Consider the following 19,619-nt stretch of genomic DNA (forward strand, 5'->3'; position numbering starts at 1 on the left):
AGGAGTTGAGTTTGCTGCTCTTGCTGTTCCATTACCAGAAGCAGCAATTGTCCCTGATCTGGCCAGATTTACAAGTTAATGGAGAGGTAAATGTACCCAAAATGTCTAATGTGCCATAGATAAAAGAGTAAAATCGTAGACACAAATGATAACAAAATGAGAGCAAACAATCAATTAAATACATGAAGTAGAGAATATGTAGTTGTTTTACATGCTCAAAGAAGATGCTAAAAGAAGGTGAAATTCATCTATGAATATGTGATCCCAGGTACACTGTGTGCTCAAAAAATATGTGCCTTATGGTTTAAGTTTGTTTCATATTTGCAGGACCAGTGGCAGCTGAATTTACCCATTCACAGAGGGACTTCTAATGGTTTCATTTTTGATCCACAATATTTTGAATGAGTCCTTACACAAGTAAAATATTACTTCAAATATTACTGTATTACTCCTTACAGTATAAAACATATCACAGCAAACACAAAATTCTAAAATGCCGATGTACTGGCTTATTCAGTTATTCAGTTTCTTCAGGTAACTCATTCTTGGCATTGAAAAAGTTTGGTAAAAATGAACATGGGCATAGCTGGTAAAAGACTTTTAGAAAATTTGAACACATGATTACTATTGGTAATTTTTGCTATCATTACTAAATATTGTTTAAAATGATCTAAGATAACATTAGACTTTCAAATATGGCAAAAGGTACCATTTTGAATTTCTTTAAACTACTAATGACAAGATTTAGGGGTTATGTATTGAAAATTAACATATTCTGCGATGCTTAGGATACTCTTATTACTCTAGAATATCAGTTAAAAATAATAAATTCTAAGAAAATATGAAGAAATGAAAGCAAATGATATTCAGGAATATAAAACCACAGTAATTTGAACCCATATCAAAAAGATACTCTAAAAATTCTGAAATCAGCTGCCACATACCTGGTCTATATGTAAAGAAAACATTTTAATTACTGTACTACATAAACCTTCTCTTCACCCTAAAATCTAAATGTTTCCAACACCTTACAACATTTTTCTGAGATAGCATTATTATAAGCCACAAAGGCATTTCATAAAATGATATTGCATTAATAGGAAAATAAGCTTAAAATGAGTATCACCTTTTTCAGCATGTATCCTTTTTGCCTCATGTCCAACATCATGGCCAGCCAAATCCCCCTCTTTTGGGCCGGGTAGGACATTTGGTGATAAACCCATGAGCATTTGGTTCATGGAGAGCCCATTCTGATGGACAGCTGCTAGACACAATCATAATACAGTCAATTAAAATACAAATAAAAATATCTGTCAAGTTCTCTTGAAATGGTTTCCAAGCAAAGAAATACATTTGTACATATTAAAGTCTTGTTCTAGTTTTTCACAGTATATTTAGAAACACTGTGATATATATATCCTCTAGACTGCAAGCTTATTCAATTGAACTCATCCAAGTGCTCAATACAGTGCCCTTCAAGTAGTAAGTACTCAATAAATACCACTGATAATGTTGAACTATATGCAACCAAACAATATCTTTGTTTGGCAATAAGAATACTGAGAAATGCCAGCACTTATTCCTTTCACTTTTTTCCCATTTAGCAAAAAACTATGTTATGAAGAAGCATTGGTACTTGAATCTTGATTTCCAGTATTTAATTTATATACAAATATGACGTGCATATATGTACATATGTGTGTGTGTGCATAATATGAAGTTCAATCTGTATTTTGAAGATTTGGAGGTAGACTCTTCCTCTAGTCTGTGGGTTTATAAGCTAGAAGTAACATCTATGATCAATATGGACAGAGGAGGAAGACACTACAGCTGTTTCTCACTAAATGGTAACTGGAAATGTGAAATAGCTTCCTGTTTTCAATGATAATTAATCTCTTTGCCACTGAAAGAATATATTTACATATTTCTTATTCAAAATTCTTTGCAAAGAAGGACATTTTAAAAATACAATTTTTCTCACATGTTTTTTGGAGTCAGAAGGGATAATATAGAAATTGAAATATACAGGTACATTAACCTAACTTTTAATCAGAGAGGCTAGCAAAGAGCAGAGGTTTTGGGTTTGGTGAAAGGACAAAATTGGACAGGAGGGAGAAGTCAATGATCTAATTCTTCCATAAATTGCACAGTTGAACTCTAAATCATTAAGAACAGACTATAGGAACAAATCTATAAGATGATGCTCTTTAAATGAAGAGTTAATAGTTGAAATCTTTGGTATAGTTTTAACCAGCAAGACTATCGAGAAGCAGCCCTCCCTACAGAACATAATGTTGAGAGTTGGCTACTGCTACAGGAATTCAGATTATGTTAAATCTGAGATGGACTTGGAATGAGGTAGTTTGATTAGAAAAGTCAGCTTCACTTAATAAAGTTGAAAATGGTGACCTGTGAAAGTATGAGACCTACGGATTCTGTCTGAAGAGCTCTCAGTCCGGGCAGGGGAGCTGGAAACGCTGCTGCTGCGATGAGAAGAGGGATGGCTTCCGGGTCTTCTGCCCTCTTCAAGGGAGGGGGCAGGGGAAGGGCTGTCTGGAACTCTTTCCTAGATCCCCACAGGAGAAATGAGAAATGTTTAACGTGGTGGTTTTGCTGATCACTGGATGACATTTTCTCTCCAATAAATACAGCTTTCTTGCAAGTGAACAAAATTAGTATTACCTACATTTTTCAAAACCCATATCTTTAGGGAAGTAGTCACATAATGTGCATCTGGAGTAGTTACAGATATATATATATATATATATATATATATATATATATATATATTAAGCACTTAGTACAGTGCCTGGCACATAGTAAGTGCTTAACAAATACCATAATAATTCCAAATGCATTCCTAAATCTAGGTGGATAGATTTATATCACCAACAGCACCAACAATAACTGATTTTCAAGCTATTACAAGAAAGTGAATATGTAAAGAAAAGTAAGCTTCAGTACCATATAATCATACTTTTGTACTAATGTACTGTGACAATGAGTATCAACTATTCAAGAAAGTATGTTATATTTAATGCAGAGGAATTGTAAACCATTTTTAAGCTAGTCATATTTCAAATATATTGACGAGCCAAATTTTAAGTAATGTTTACTTAGATTACCCTGTTTTTGTTGTTTTGGTTCTGCTTTTACATACAGTACATTACAGTGTCAATCCATCAGTGGTATTTGAGTATTTACTGTGTGAAAAGCACTGATCTAAGTGCTGGGAGCATACAATAGAGTAAGTAGATAATTTCCCTGCTCTGTTGTTATTCATAAAATTATGCAAAGAGTATGGATAAGGTGAACAAGGGATTGTTTTTCACTAATTGACAACTAAGGAGTAGGGAGAATCTAATTCTCCTTTGAGACAGGCTTAAAAACCACAACAAAAAATGATTCACTCAGTAGATGGTAAGCATACAAACTTATTACTACAATCAGAAATGCTACAGGGCTCTAGGAAGTTTCAGACAGGATTTATCTGAATCGATTTCAATACTATTTACTGAATGTTTATTATGTGCAGACTACTATATTTTGCATTTGGGAAAATATCAAAGAAGCAAAATTCATGATTCCTACAAAATAGGGGGAAACAAGACTCATTTAAGTATGATTAAATGTCAAACTTAAAGATGAGTTTATTAGGTATGAATGAATGAGTGAATAGTTAAAAAGAAATAAAGATGTCAGAAAAATTAGGAAAGATGAAGTTTAGGGATCTTATAAAGACGTCACCCTTAAAGAGGATATAAAGAGGACAACCTTAATTGTCCCTCCAAATATTCTTTCATGGTATATAATAATAGACTGGATAGGGTTCCACATTAGTCACCTGGATATCTTTTCACTAAAGAAGTAACTCTATCTGATACTTCTGTTAGACAGACGCATCACAGCTGAAGTGCTGTGCTTTAAATTCCTTTCAAACAAGCCTAGTAAAGAGGCTGACAATGAAATTGCTGGGAAGGAAAGGACAAGAAAAACTACAAAATCCAAAAGGACTGATTTCACCTGAAGCTCCCAGAAACCACTGGGATACTGTGAGAGGAGTTTGCCCTCCCCAGTAACGGTGGGACAGATTTATCCCTTTTCTTAAGGTGTCCTTGTGGTCTAGCATGTAGTAAGTGCCTTTTGTAACCAGGCAATCAAGCTTCATATTTGAAACTTTAAATCTTAATGCTTTTAAATATATCATTCTGAAAACCTCAGCCTTTTTATTCATTCAATAGTATTTACTGAGCGCTTACTAGGTGCAGAGCACTGTTCTAAGCGCTTGGAATGAACAAGTCAGCAACAGATACAGTCCCTGCCGTTTGACGGGCTTACAGTCTAATCGGGGGAGACAGACAGACAAGAACAATGGCAATAAATAGAGTCAAGGGGAAGAACATCTCGTAAAAACAATGGCAAATAAATAGAATCAAGACTATGTACATTTCATTAACAAAATTAATAGGGTAATGAAAATATATACAGTTGAGCAGACGAGTACAGTGCTGAGGGGATGGGAAGGGAGAGGGGAAGGAGCAGAGGGAAATGGGGGGAAAAGAGGGTTAAGCTGTGGAGAGGTGGGGGGGGGGGGTAGAGGGAGTAGAGGGAGAAGGGGAGCTCAGTCTGGGAAGGCCTCTTGGAGGAGGTGAGTTATAAGTAGGGTTCTGAAGAGGGGAAGAGAATTAGTTTGGCGGAGGGGAGGAGGGAGGCCATTCCAGGACCGTGGGACGATGTGGTCCAGGGTCGACGGCGGGATAGGCGAGACCGAGGGACGGTGAGAAGGTGGGCGGCAGAGGAGAGGATCGTGCAGGGTAGGCAGTAGAAAGAGAGAAGGGAGGAGAGGTAGGAAGGGGCAAGGTGATGGAGAGCCTTGAAGCCTAGAGTGAGGAGTTTTGTTTGGAGCGGAGGTTGATAGGCAACCACTGGAGGTGCTTAAGAAGGGGAGTGACATGCCCAGATGGTTTCTGCAGGAAGATGAGCCTGGCAGCGGAGTTAAGAATAGACTGGAGACTCTGTATCTCCTCCAGCGCTTAGAACAGTGCTCTGCACATAGTAAGTGCTTAACAAATACCAAAATACCAACATTATAATTCTATCTATTTTGATGCTATTGTTGCCTGTCTACTTGTTTTGTTTTATTGTCTGTTTCCCCTTTCTAGAGCGTGAGCCCATTGTTGGGTGGGGATTGTCACTATCTGTTGCCGAATTGTACTTTCCAAACCTTTAGTCGTGGCTCAGTGGAAAGAGCCTGGGCTTCGGAGTTAGAGGTCATGGGTTCGATTCCCAGCTCTGCTACTTGTCAGCTGTGTGACCGTGGGCAAGTCACTTAACTTCTCTGGGCCTCAGTTACCTCATCTGAAAAATGGGGATTAACTGTGAGCCTCACGTGGGACAACCTGATTACCCTGTATCTACCTCAGCGCTTAGAACAGTGTTCTGCACATAGTAAGTGTTTAACAAATACCAACATTAATTTAGTACAGTGCTCTGCACACAGTAAGCACTCAATTGAATGAATGAATGAATGAATGGAATTAGGTTTATGTGTCTTGACAGGAAAGGATTTGAGTATCAACTTCTGAGACTCTCCTAGAGGAGTGAAATTAGTTCTGGATGCTAAAAATATTAACAGTGAAGTATTTCTTTTTCTATTATTGCTATAAAAATCAAATTAAAAATAAACTTAAAATGGATTAATTTTCTAATATATTTCCTTTAGTGCTACTAAAGAATTCGACTAGCGAAGTAAGATTTATTTACATCTCTTGATATACAAGAATGTCCAAATGAAGGCTTTTATGATATCAATTAATTTGCCTAAAAAAAGCTATTAGAGTATAGTTTACAGAATACTTTTATTGCCCAGCATTTTTGTAAATTTGTAAGGAAGTATTCAAAAAAAGATAATAAATTTCAGCAGCATAACTATTGGTGTTCTAGCTGTTCTATAGCAGAGTGGGTCAGGTTGTATGTGAAAAGTTAATTTTTTTGAACATTATCACATTTTCATGTGTTCCATTAGCACTCCTTCAAAATGTATTATGACAGGAAATCTGGTTTTGAAATGAAAAGCTTTAAAGTAACTGATATTTTTCAAGAATGCACATTCTTTATTCTTGCTACAGAAACCTGGAAATATACTTAGAAGGAAGCTCACAACATAAAAACGTTAAAAAACAATCAAATGAAAAAATGCTAAACTTCTCTCAAGGTAGTACTAATAACATTGCTAAAATCTGCCCTTTCCTCTCCATCCAAACTGCTACCATGTTAATTCAAACACTTATTCTATCTTTATTACCGTATCAACCTCCTTGCTAACTTTTCTGTCTCCTGTCTCTCCCCACTCCAATTTATACTTCAGTCTCTACTTCACTCTGCTTCCTGGATCATTTTTCTACACAAACGTTCAGTCCACGTTTCCCCATTCCTCAGGAACCTCCAGTGGCTGCCCGTCCACCTCCACATTAAACAGAAAAACTCCTTACCACATCGGCTTCAAAATGCTCAATCAAAAAAAAAAAAAAGAATATTAAGGAAAGATGGAAAAATGAAGAGTTTTATAAAGAGTTCATGGTCCATTTACCATTTACCTTCATAATTTTAGCCAGAATATACAAAATTATTTTCAAGATTATCCTCAGAAAAGCCTTCTAGAAGATGTAGCATTGTTTTAATTGTTAACTTATGTGGGTAGCTGAATGCTGTCTTACAAAACAAGAACAGGTATATGGTTCCCATGTGTTGGTTTATAGAGTTGGTTTAATTGGTCTCCTTACCTATACTGAGGCTTATTCAGAGACTACATTTTTAAAGTATATCTGCAAGATGGAATACTCTTTAAACAAAGTTTATATGACTTTTCTTTGATACCTCAACTAACATATGGATTTGATTTTTTTTTTAATTTAGGTCATTCACAGCAAGACTATTGAACTTGGACATTTTAGACATTTAGTTTTAACAAATAACTGCAAATACATTCATTTTTCAATACTATTGAGGAAAGCATTTCAAAAGCAGTTGAATCTGCAAATTCTAAATTGTGCTTTGAAAAATTGGTTAGCAGCTGCCACATAGTAACCCTTTCAAAGCCTGACAGAAAATGATGACTTCGACTTCAATCTCTATGCAGATGATTCTCAAATCTACATTTCCAGCCATTATCTCTCTCCTTCTCTACAGCCTCACATTTCTACCTGCCTTCAGGACATTTCTACTTGGATGTCCCACCCACACCCCAAATTTAACATGTGCAAAACAGAATTCTGTATCTTCCCACCCAAACCCTGTGTTCCCCTTCTTTTATGTCATTGTACACAGCACCACCATCCTCCCTATTTCACAAACCCATAACCCTGGTGTTATCCTCGATTTATCACTTTCATTCAACCCACGTATTCAATCTGTCACTAAATCCTAATGGTTCAGTACTAATAATGCTAAAATCTGTCCTTTACTCTCCATCCAAACTATTACCATGTTAATCCAAGCACTTATTCTATCTGCCTTGATTACTGTACCATCCTCCTTGCTGACCTCTCTGCCTCCTGTCTCTCCCCACTCCAATGTATATTTCAGTCTCCACTTTACTCTGCTTCCTGGATCATTTTTCTACACAAACGCTCAGTCCATGTTTCCCAATTCCTCAAGAACCTCCAGGGGCTGCCCGTCCACCTCCGCATCAAACAGAAAAATTCCTTACCACATCGGCTTTAAAGCACTCAATCACTTTGCTCCCTCCTATTATACCTCACTGGTCTCCTATTACAACCTAAACCATACACTTTGCCAACCTACTCATTATTCCACCATCTGTCAACTTTCACCAGGTCTTGTCTCTGACCTGGAACATTTTCCCTCTTCATACCCGACTCTCCCGAACTTCAAAACCTTATTGAAAGCACATCTCCTCAAAGAGACCTACTATAACTCAGCCCTAATTTATTTTCTTCCATTCCCATCTGAATCACCCTTGCACTTGCATTTTCTACTTCATTTGTCCCCTCCCTCAGGCCCCAGCACTTGTGTACATATCCCTAATTTATTTTTTATATTAATGTCTGTCTCCTTGTCCTCTAGACTGTAATCTCATTGTGGGCAGAGAACATATTTACCAACTCTGTTATATTGTACTCTCCAAAGAAAGTGCTTAATCAAAATACTGATTGACTTTTAACATGGAACAAAGTAACTTTCTTAATACACTCTAGCACAGAGTCGTAACAGTCTGTGAACTCCACTGTTGCTTTTATAGGGGAAAAGGAGGGTTCTTTCTGTGGGCATAAATGGTGGTAATAATTTTATATACTATACTTCCAAACATACCTAACTTTTATTTCTAATGATCTAATGTGGATTTAACTTAAATTTTCTAACAGTCAGTCTTTATAATTTTCAAGGTCTTTGGGGACCAGATGAAGCAATCAGTCAATCATACCTATTGCATGCTTACTGTATGCAGAGCACTGTACTAAGCACTTTGGAGAGTACAATGTAACAGACACATTCACACACTCCATGGGTAATATCAATCAATCAATCATGTGTATCATGTATAGAGTGAAAAGAGCACTTTAGTAGGTACTTGAGAAACTGCAATACAATAGATTTGCTAGACATGATTCCTATCATCAAAGAGATTACATTCTATTGGGGGAGACAAACACTAAAATACATTACAGATAGGAATTTATAGAGTATAAACTTACATAGTTATAAACTTATAGAACTTATAGAGTATAGAAATAAGTACAGAAGTTCTAACAGTTGTGTGCATCTGTTAGGTGGTGGCATCTATATCCTTGGCATTACAAGGGAATACACTTCAGTCCTGAAATGTTATGTGCCCAAGAAAACACAGCAAAGCAGCATGGTGTAGTGGATAGAGCATGGGCCTGGGAGTTAGAAGGTCATGGGTTCTAATACCAGTTCCACCACTTGTTTGCTTTATAACCTTAGGCAAGTCACTTCACTTCTCTGTGCCTCTGTTACCTTATCTGTAGAATGGGAAATAAGATGGTGAGTTCTTTGTAGGACAGGGGTTATGTTCAACTTGAATTCCTTGTATCTACCCCAGCACTTAGTACAGTACCTGGCACATAGTAAGCACTTAACAAGTACCATAGTGAAGATAATAATAATAATATGTTATAATAATATAATATTATTAATAAAACATGCAAACAATTGTAACTGCTTCTCCAAATCAGCTAAATGTAATGGGCTGTCAATAAGTCAAAAGAAAATTAAGGTAACAAAATCCTGCACCAGGAAAACTATGCACACACCAAAAATCTATATTATAAAAAATTAAACACTGTCATTAAATTCTGTTATCTAGACAGCAGACTGAACAACAATCTAACAACTGACAAGGACAAGGAAATAGAAAATAGAATCTAAGTAGAAAAATAAGAGCGCCATCTTCTCTAAGCTCAAGACTGTAAACTCTTTGTAGGCAGGAAATGTGTCGACCAACTCTGTTATGTTACTCTGCACACAATAAGTACTCAATAAATACTATCAGCAATTGATTGATTTATTGATAAATACCACTGATTGATGATTAATCCTTTGTTTTATGCTGTAGAGTCATTTCCTACCCATAGCAACTCCGTGGACACAGCTCTCCCAGAATGCCCCAGCTCCATCTGCAATCAATCTGCAGTGTATCCATAGAGTTTCCTTGGTAAAAATATGTCATTTATCATTGCGATCTTCTGCGCAGTAAACTTGACTCTCCACCCTCAACTCTCTCCCATGCCAACGCTTCCCAGCACAAGTGAGGTTGGACTTGTATCAGATTGCCTTCCACTCACTAGTCACTGACCAAGCTAGGAATAGAATGGGTATGCCTTTGCTTGACTCTCTCTCCTATAGTGGAAACTGACAGATTACTGGAAACTCTCCAGGTGCAATCCTGAAAGGGGGATTAATTATTTGGTAAACCATTAAAAAGTGATTGAGAGGGAAGCAGGATGGTTTAGATGAAATATCCTTATAGGGAAGTCAGAAGTCCTGTGTATCAGTAGTAGCTCTGCCACCTGTCTCCACTTGTCTGCTATATGAGTTTGCAAAAGTCACTAAACAATAATAATAATAATAAAATTGTGCTGTCACTAAATAATAATAATAATAAAATTGTGGTATTCGTTAAGTGCTCACTATGTGCCAGGCACTGTACTAAACACTGGGGTGGATACAAGCAAATTGAGTTGGACACAGTCCCTATCCTGTGTGGGGCTCACAGCCTCAATCCCCATTTTACAGTTGAGGTAAGTGAAGCTCAGAGAAGTGAAGTGACTTGCCCAAGGTCACACAGCAGACAAGTGGAAAAGCCGAGGTTAGAACCCATGGCTTTCTGACTCCCGGGCCTGTGCTCTATTCACTGCACCATCAGGCTTCTCATATTTCTGGGACTGTTTCTTTATCCGCACGATGGGAATTAAATACTTGTTTTCTCTCTCCCTTGAGCCTTTTAGAGCCAGGAACTGTGTCCATTCTTACTGCATTGTAACTACTCCAGTTATTAACACAATGTTTGGACCATAGTAAACACCTAAAATATATAATAACAAATAGCTATGATTATTATTATTATTAATTATTACTATTATTACAGGATATTGGCCCCCAGACTCAAGTCCAGCTGAGGTGTCATCCAACTCTTTCTTCATTTGTGAAAGCTGAACTTCCCACAGACACTACATTCTATTCCTTAAAGCAGTTCCATCTGATCACCCAGAGGTTATACTCAATTTCAAATGACAAAACAGATTGCTAACAGCAAACTACTAGTATGAAGTCAAGTTCCTGTCACTGAAACTCTGCCTACCTAAATACAACTGTCCTGGTTGTTGAAAAGAAGACCAAAACAGTTAATGTGTAGTGAACTGAAATTAGAAAGCCAAAGCAAGGACAGAAGAAAAGTTTCAAGGATTCAGGAAAAAGCATAAGAGTGCTGCCTCTCAGCTGAAAATAGGGAGTCATAACACATGAATCACTGCAATCAAAAAAGGAGCAACTCTTTTGGAGTATATGCTTCATAATCAACATGAAACCTGAAGGCCAAAGTGAAAAAGAGGCCAGTTATCAATAAATCAGTCCTGCTATTGTTAGCGTAAGCAACACTAACTGTCACTAATCCCAAGTATTAGATCTAAGACTCTGAGTTTAACCTAAAGGGCAATTTTTCAATAATTTACTTGTCAGTGATTTGACTGCTTTCTGGAAACCTTAAAAATTGGAAAGTATTTATGCCTGGGATTTAGGTGCTTAGTTTTAAACAAGTTGTCACTTCTTAGTTGCCAACACCAACTGTCTCCATTTCCTCTCCTCCAATTCTCTGCGTGATTCCCTTCAATTTGGTTTCTGACCCCTCCGTGGAAACAGCTCTCTCTAAAGTCTCCAATGACCTTTTTCTCACCAAATCTGACTGTCTTATTCCACTTTTTAGACTGAGCCCATTGTTGGGCAGGGATTGTCTTTGTCTGTTGCCGAATTGTATATCCCAAGCATTTAGTACAGTGCTCTGCCCATAGTAAGTGCTCAATAAATACGATTTAATGAATGAATGAATGAATCTTAATCTTCCTAGACCCCCTCACCTGTCTTGCAGATGTAGATCACTCGTTTCTCCTTGAAACATTATCAATCCTTTACTTCACAGTCCTCTCCTTTCTCTCTGACTGATTCTTCTGTCTTTTTACAGGTTTCTTACTCTGCATCCCAGCCTCTTAACAATGGAAGTTCCTCAAGGCTCAGTTCTGAGTCCCCTTCTATTTTCCATCATACCCACTCCTTGGAGAACTCATTAACACCATGATTCAACTATCATCTTTATGCAGGTGATTCCCATATTTACCTTTCCAAGCCCTGAACTTTCTCCTTCTCAGCAGTCTTACACTTCCTCCTGCCTTCAGGAAATCTCTACTTGGCTGTTCCACCAACATTTCATACTAAAAAGGTCTAAAACAGAACTCCTTATGTTCCCACCCAAATCCTGTTATCTCCCTGTACTTTCCATTACTGCAGATAATACCACTCTCCTCCCTATTTCACTAGCCCCAACCTTAACATTTTTCTCGATTCATCTCTTTAATACAACCCCCACAGTCAATCTGCCATCTTCCCAACAGTGGTAAAATCTGCTCTTCTCTCTCCATACAAACTATCCAAACTACTATCCTCATTCATCCATTCAATTGTATTTATTCAATGCTTACTATGTGCAAAGCACTTTCTTATCATGCCTTGACTATTACATCTGTCTCATTGTTGATCTCTCCACTTCCTCTGCCTTTCCCCGGACTCTACTGTGCTTTCCAGATCATTTTTCTACAAAAAATTAAATCCATGTCTTCCCACTCCTTAAGAACCTTCAACTTTCCCATCACCTACACATCAAACAGAAACTCCTCACCATCAGTTTGAAAGCATTCAGTTTGCCTTCTACTACAGTCTAGCCTGCACATTTCACTTCTCTAGCAGAAGCATGCTCACTATGCCCCAATCTCATTCATCTCTCCACCGATGTCTTTTGGCATATCCTCTCTCTGGACTAGAACTCCCTCTCACTCCATACACCCAGGACCACCACTCTCCCCACTTTAAAGCCTTATTACTGTCTCATCTCCTCCAAGAGCCCTTCACAATAAGTTTTTTTTTTTCCTGAACTCCCTCTCAATCAGCCAATCAATCGTATTTATTGAGCACTTACTATGTGCAGAAAACTGTTCTAAGAGCTTGGGAGAGTACAGTACAAGAAACCTCTGCATTTTCTTTGTGCTTAGATCTGTACTTTTCAGGTACTGGGAACCTCACCCTCAGCCCCACAATATTCAGGTACATATTTGTAAATTAAAATAAATTGAATTATGTATTTGTATTACTATCTATATCTCCCTCTAGACTGAAAGTTCAATGGGGATAGAGAATGTGTCTGCTATGTTCTATTTTACTCTCCTAAGTACTTAGTACAGTGCTCTGCATATAGTAAGTGCTCAATAAACACCACTGTTTGATTATTGATTATTCTTATATTTCCATCTTGTTAAACTATCTCTAGAGGTCTAAAGGATTCCTGCTCAGTGAAATTAAATCCTGAATGCAAATCAAAATGGTCATTTAATGATGAATAGCAATGATTCTCTGGAAAAGGAGAATATAAGATTACTCTAGCTGAGCATAAGCTACAGATTATGATGCTCCTCTGATTAGTAATGTTTCAGAACAGTAATCATTGACTTTGTTCAAATCTAATGTACTTCTATTCATATCCTACAGACAATCATTTTCCCCAATTTCAAGGTCTTATTGAAGGCACATCTCTTCCAAGAGGCTTTTCCAATTAGGCTCTCATTTACTCTTCCCACCCTCCCTTTTGCATTCGCCTTGATCTTGATTTGCACCCTTTATTCACCCTTTGTTCAGCTCCACAGCACCTATGTAAGGATACATAATTTAATTTATTAAATTGTCTGTCTCCCCTTCTATATTGTAAGCTTGCTGTGGGCAGGGAAAATGTCTACCAACTTTGCTAAATTGCACTCTCCCAAGCAGTTAGTACAATGTTCTGCATGCACTAAGCACTGAATCAAATATGGTTGATTAACTAATCAATATCACCAGAAATATATTTATCTCACGAAAATGCAGTTTTAAAGTTTTAGGAGTTGTTATAGAAATTTACTACTCCATAATCACTGGGAGAAACAGAGAAAAACTTTACAGTTCCTGTGTTCAGAATCAAATGCTAATTAAAGGACCACTCTACGAATACTAAGGATTTGAAATATCTGGAAGTGACAACTACTTAAAACTTCATAAATAAGTTATTATCATTCAGTACATAAAAAGTATTACAAAATCAAAATTACTAAATGACAAAAAGTGAAGAAAACTGTGACAAACACATTAAAAATACAGAGTTTCTTTGAAGAAAAAAGTGTTCTTCATTAAGGTGTACAAGACATAGGACTGCATCCCCATTTTATATTGATAAATTTTCAACCATATCCCAAAATGAATAATTCCATAAAATCAATAATAGTATGGATATTTAATTTCTTTTTTTTAAGTTAGTCATATATTGTCTCTTAGATTTGGCATATCTTGGATGAGTATATTATGTGCCCAATCCATAATTAAGGTAATATAAGGATTAGAACCTGAACCTTTATATAGCTCATTATTTCAAAGTCCCTCCAAAGCATACACATATTACCAGTGTGGATAGAACTTGAGATAATTAAATTATTTTAACAATTTTTTCATGTATCTTTGAAATGAAATCTGGAATGAAATCAGATTTCAGGGACTAGATCATAGATAAATGGAGCAAACAAGGCTGAATTTCTCTCAATTCAATTGATTATTTTGTATTGAGTGCTTATTAGGTACAAGGAATGAACTAAACCTTGCAGGAAATGACTTTTGACTGTTGCATATACATTAACAATTATTCGTGAAGTTAAGGCCAAAAAGTGTTGTTGTTGTTGTTGTTTTGGTAGTTCTGAAAAAGCCAAGGTAAAAGTTCACTTGGTCCTCACAAAGTGAAGTTTTACTTCAAAATAATCTGAAAGCTTAGTTTGTTAGACCCATTTCTGAGCCACTGACTAAATGACAAGTGACTCACTGAGTTATAGCTCCATCAAATTATTCAGCTAGTTTCTTTCCTTATGATGGGAGAATAGGCTATGAGACAATTGTTATAGGTAACCCAATGCTGATCTCCATAGAAGAAGTGGATATAGCTGCTACCTTTATATTGGTCCTTGGTTATTACGCTAATTCATTTTGATACCTATTTGCAAGTATAACTGAGGTTGCAGGGAAGAGATTACATATCTTCCTCTCACTATGCCCTGTCCCTAATATTTCAAGTATTTATATACCTCTCATAAAGAGCATTTATTAAGAGGTAAGGCCATGGCTGTAATGTTTTCTGAACAATTGTCCAGTGGCTCTTTATCAGTCATTCGATCAACCAATAGTAGGTACGGAGTGCCTATGGAGTGCTTGGAAGATTCCAATGGAGTTGCTAGATAATGTTCCTGTTCTCAAAAAGGGTTAGACAAAATAAATAAAAGATGGGAGGGAAATTGATTCCAGACAATGGAAATATGGATATTTGATAAGTAAGTGCTTAAATAGCCTAGCATTTATGTCAGTCAGTCTAGAAGTGCTAAGAGAACTTATAACATTTAACTGTGAAGGAGGCACAAATGTGCCAAGGGAGTTAAATTTAGTAATAGAGTGAGTATGGGAGTGGAAAGAGAGAGAGGAGTGAAGGAAAACACTAAGATTGCAGGCTTCAGTAACAGGGAAAGGAACTTTCTACTGTTATTGGAGAGTTATGTTAGATGGTGTAAAGTATTTGAGAGGGAATAAGAGGAGTCTAGTTTCAGTCGGAACATCCAAAGGGAAATATCCTGGAGGCAAGATGAAAAACAAAGTAGCAGAAAAGGGGAATGGTCTAAGCATGTAATCTGTATTTGAGAGTCATATTCATACAATTGGTACCTGACGGTTTGGGAGCAGATGAGCCTTTATGTACTCATGTACAGCACTACTGTACATATTGTTATACTCTGCCATGCTCTCTTTCTGAAATTTATTTTAAAGTCTTGTATGGTTCACATCTATCATATTGTAACTATACCTAGTGCTTAGTACAATGCTCTGCACACAGTGAGTGCTCAATAGATACTGTTGATTGATAAACTCCTCATGGGAATGTAGGTGAGAGGAGAACCAAGACAGAATGAGCTAAGGTCAGCTACAGTTTCCAGAGAATTGTAGTGATAGTGTTTAGTGTGAGCTTATTATGTAACACTGGGCTGAATAATAATAATGATGGTATTTGTTAAATACTTACTATGTGCCAAGCACTGTTTGAAGTGCTGGTAGGTACAAGGTTATCAGATTGTCCCACGTGGGGCTCACAATCTTAATCCCCATTTTACAGATGAGGTAATTGAGGCACCAAGAAGTTAAGTTACTTTTGCCCAGAGTCACACAGCTGAGATGTGGCAGAGCTAGGATTAGAACCCACAACCCCTGAATTCCAAGTCTGTGCTCTTCCCACTAAGCCATGCTGCTCTTTAAGATCACCTGAACCAACATAGTCGTGTCCCACACATGAAGTCTAGGAAGCAGGGAATTTGGATACCTTAACCCCATTTCACAGAGGAGGAATCTGAGACTCAGAAATGTTAGTGACTCATTGAAAGTCACACCACTGTCAAGTGGTAGAGCTGGGATTAGAACCCAGGTCTTTATTGGAGTATTTAAGAGAGGATATAGGGATTCCCTTCCCCACAATGCATAAAGCCTTTCAATATCAACGAGGAAAATAGATTTTTGTTATTAGGGCACTGAGAACTAAACTTTTAACGATAAGAACCAGTGTATTTCCAATTTTCCTCATAGTCAAGTATTTTACATTTAGGCTCTACACCTTCCTGACTTCCAGCCTGCTTCACTACAGTGAGTATATAGTCTAATATTTGTAGGGTGGTTACTAATAAAAATAATAATGGCTTTCATTAAGCACTTACTATGTGCAGAGCACTGTTCTAAATGCTGGGGTAGATAAAGGATAATCAGATTGTCCCACGCAGGGCTCACATTTTTTTTAATCCCCATTTTTACAGATGAGGTAGCTGAGGCACAGAGAAGTTAAGTGACTTGCCCAAGGTCACACAGCATACAAGTAGCAGAGCCCAGATTAGAAACCATGACCTCTGACTCTCAAGCCTGTGCTCTTGTCACTGAACCCTCTTCCCCCCTTCACCCCCTCCCCCTTACCTCTTCCCCACTCACACCCCATCCCAGTCCTCCTGACCCACCGCTACCCCTCAACCCCCTCTCCCCATCCAGGGCCCCGCCACCTCCCTCCCATCCAAACCCTCCCCTCCCCCCGCTCTCCCCCCGCCCCTTGCACCCACAGCTACTTTCAAGTGTGGTCTCTGGAAAGCCCACTCCATTACAGGTAAACTACCTTTCGTCCATGACCTCTTCCTTTCCCGCTCTCTCCTCCTCCTCGCCCTTTCAGAAACGTGGCTCACTCCCGAAGACACGGTCTCCACCGCTGCTCTCTCCAGCGGAGGCCTCTCCTTCTCCCACTCCCCCAGACTCACCGGAAAGGGAGGAGGCATCGGCTTCCTCCTCTCACCCCGTTGCCGCTTCCGCACTATCCCTCCTCTCCCCTCCCTCTCCTTCCCCTCCATCAAAGCCCATATCATTCACCTCTACCACCCCATCCAGATACTTGTTGCTGCCATCTACTGCCCTCCTGGTCCCACCTCCAACTTCTTCAACCACCTAGACCACTTTCTCACCTTCCTTCTCTCCTTCTCTCTGCCCACTCTGATCCTCGGAGACTTCAACATCCATATGGATGTACGCAATGACTCCTCTGCCACCTGCCTGCTATCCCTCCTTGACTCTGCCGACCTCCTGCTCCACTATACCGTGCCCCCTCACCGACTCGGTCACACCCTCAATCTCGGCATCTCTTACCGCTGCACTATCTCCTCCCTCACCAACTCTGAAATCCGTCTCTCTGACCATAACCTTCTCACCTGCCTCATCTCTTACACTCCCTCCCCCTGCAAATCTTTGCTACTCCCCCACAGAGACCTCCGCTCTCTCGATCCCATACGTCTTTCCAAAAGCATCTCTCATTCATTCATTCATTCATTCATTCAATAGTATTTATTGAGCGCTTACTATGTGCAGAGCACTGTACTAAGCGCTTGGGATGAACAAGTCGGCAACAGATAGAGACAGTCCCTGCCGTTTGACGGGCTTACAGTCTAATCGGGGGAGACGGACAGACAAGAACAATGGCACTAAACAGCGTCAAGGGGAAGAACATCTCATAAAAACAATGGCAACTAAATAGAATCAAGGCGATGTACAATTCATTAACAAAATAAATAGGGTAACGAAAATATATACAGTTGAGCGGACGAGTACAGTGCTGTGGGGATGGGAAGGGAGAGGTGGAGGAGCAGAGGGAAAAGGGGAAAATGAGGCTTTAGCTGCGGAGAGGTAAAGGGGGGATGGCAGAGGGAGTAGAGGGGGAAGAGGAGCTCAGTCTGGGAACGCCTCTTGGAGGAGGTGATTTTTAAGTAAGGTTTTGAAGAGGGAAAGAGAATCAGTTTGGCGGAGGTGAGGAGGGAGGGCGTTCCAGGACCGCGGGAGGACGTGACCCAGGGGTCGACGGCGGGATAGGCGAGACCGAGGGACGGCGAGGAGGTGGGCGGCAGAGGAGCGGAGCGTGCGGGGTGGGCGGTAGAAAGAGAGAAGGGAGGAGAGGTAGGAAGGGGCAAGGTGATGGAGAGCCTTGAAGCCTAGAGTGAGGAGTTTTTGTTTGGAGCGGAGGTCGATAGGCAACCACTGGAGTTGTTTAAGAAGGGGATTGACATGCCCAGATCGTTTCTGCAGGAAGATGAGCCGGGCAGCGGAGTGAAGAATAGACCGGAGCGGGGCGAGAGAGGAGGAAGGGAGGTCAGAGAGAAGGCTGACACAGTAGTCTACCTTCCTCACCTTGCTGCCCTGTCCTCACTTTCCACTCTCGATGATCAGGTCTCCGCTCTCAACTCCACCCTCTCTACTCATCTCAACTCTCTCGCCCCCTTTCCCTCCGCCGCTCTCGCTCCCCTAACCCACAACCCTGGATCACCTCCTCTGTCCGCCTCCTACGCTCCTATGCTCGAGCTGCTGAGCGCTGCTGGCGAAAGTCCAAGCACCAAGCCGACCTCACACACTTCAAATTTATCCTTTCCTGCCTTAACTCTGCCCTCTCCTCCTCCAGGCAAAACTTCTTCTCCTCCCTCATCAACACCCATGCCCGTCACCCCTGCCAATTGTTCCGGACCTTTAACCCTCTCCTTAGGCCCCCTGTTCCTCCACCTCCCACATCCCTCAACCCCAGTGATCTGGTCACCTACTTCATCACAAAAATCAACACAATCAGGTCTGAGCTCCCCAAAGTCACCCCTTCCCCCTCACCCTCCCCCACACCAACCCTCTCCCCTACTTTCCCATCTTTCCCTGCAGTATCCTCAGAGGAGATCTCCTCCCTCCTCGCAAGTGCCACCCCCTCCACCTGAGCCTCGGACCCCATTCCCACTCATCTTATAAAAAACATCGCTCCTGCCCTCCTCCCTTCCTTAACTTCTATTTTTAACAACTCAATTTCCAATGGCTCCTTCCCCTCTGCCTTTAAACATGCCACGTCTCCCCCATCCTAAAAAAACCTGCTCTCGACCCCATTTCCCCTTCCAGTTATCGCCCTATGTACCCACTCCCCTTCCTTTCCAAGATCCTAGAACAAATCATCTACACTCGCTGCTTAGAATTCCTTAACTCGCATTCTCTCCTGGACCCTCTCCAATCTGGCTTCCGTCTCCTCCAATCTACCGAGTCTGCTCTCTCTAAGGTCACCCATGACCTCCTTCTTGCCACATCCAATGGCAAGATCCAAATCCAATTCAGCCACTGGTGAGGAATCAAAACAGCCTGTCCACCATGTTCCATGGGATGCTATATTACTCAGACCATACCCATACACTACACTGTTTTCCTTATGGTTGACAGAAATT

General features: G+C 39.7%; 1 protein-coding gene across 1 annotated transcript in view; it reads right to left on the reverse strand.

The window, feature by feature from the left end:
- Positions 1 to 19,619, reverse strand: part of DACH1 (dachshund family transcription factor 1) — a 487,154-nt gene that overhangs the window by 134,190 nt on the left and 333,345 nt on the right. The window contains 2 exon segments of the mRNA XM_029055520.1: positions 1,127 to 1,261; positions 2,431 to 2,566. Coding sequence (XP_028911353.1) covers positions 1,127 to 1,261; positions 2,431 to 2,566 — 271 coding nt within the window.

The sequence above is a fragment of the Ornithorhynchus anatinus genome, chromosome 2, assembly GCF_004115215.2.
Source record: "Ornithorhynchus anatinus isolate Pmale09 chromosome 2, mOrnAna1.pri.v4, whole genome shotgun sequence".
In the NCBI taxonomy this organism is placed as follows: Eukaryota; Metazoa; Chordata; class Mammalia; order Monotremata; family Ornithorhynchidae; genus Ornithorhynchus; species Ornithorhynchus anatinus.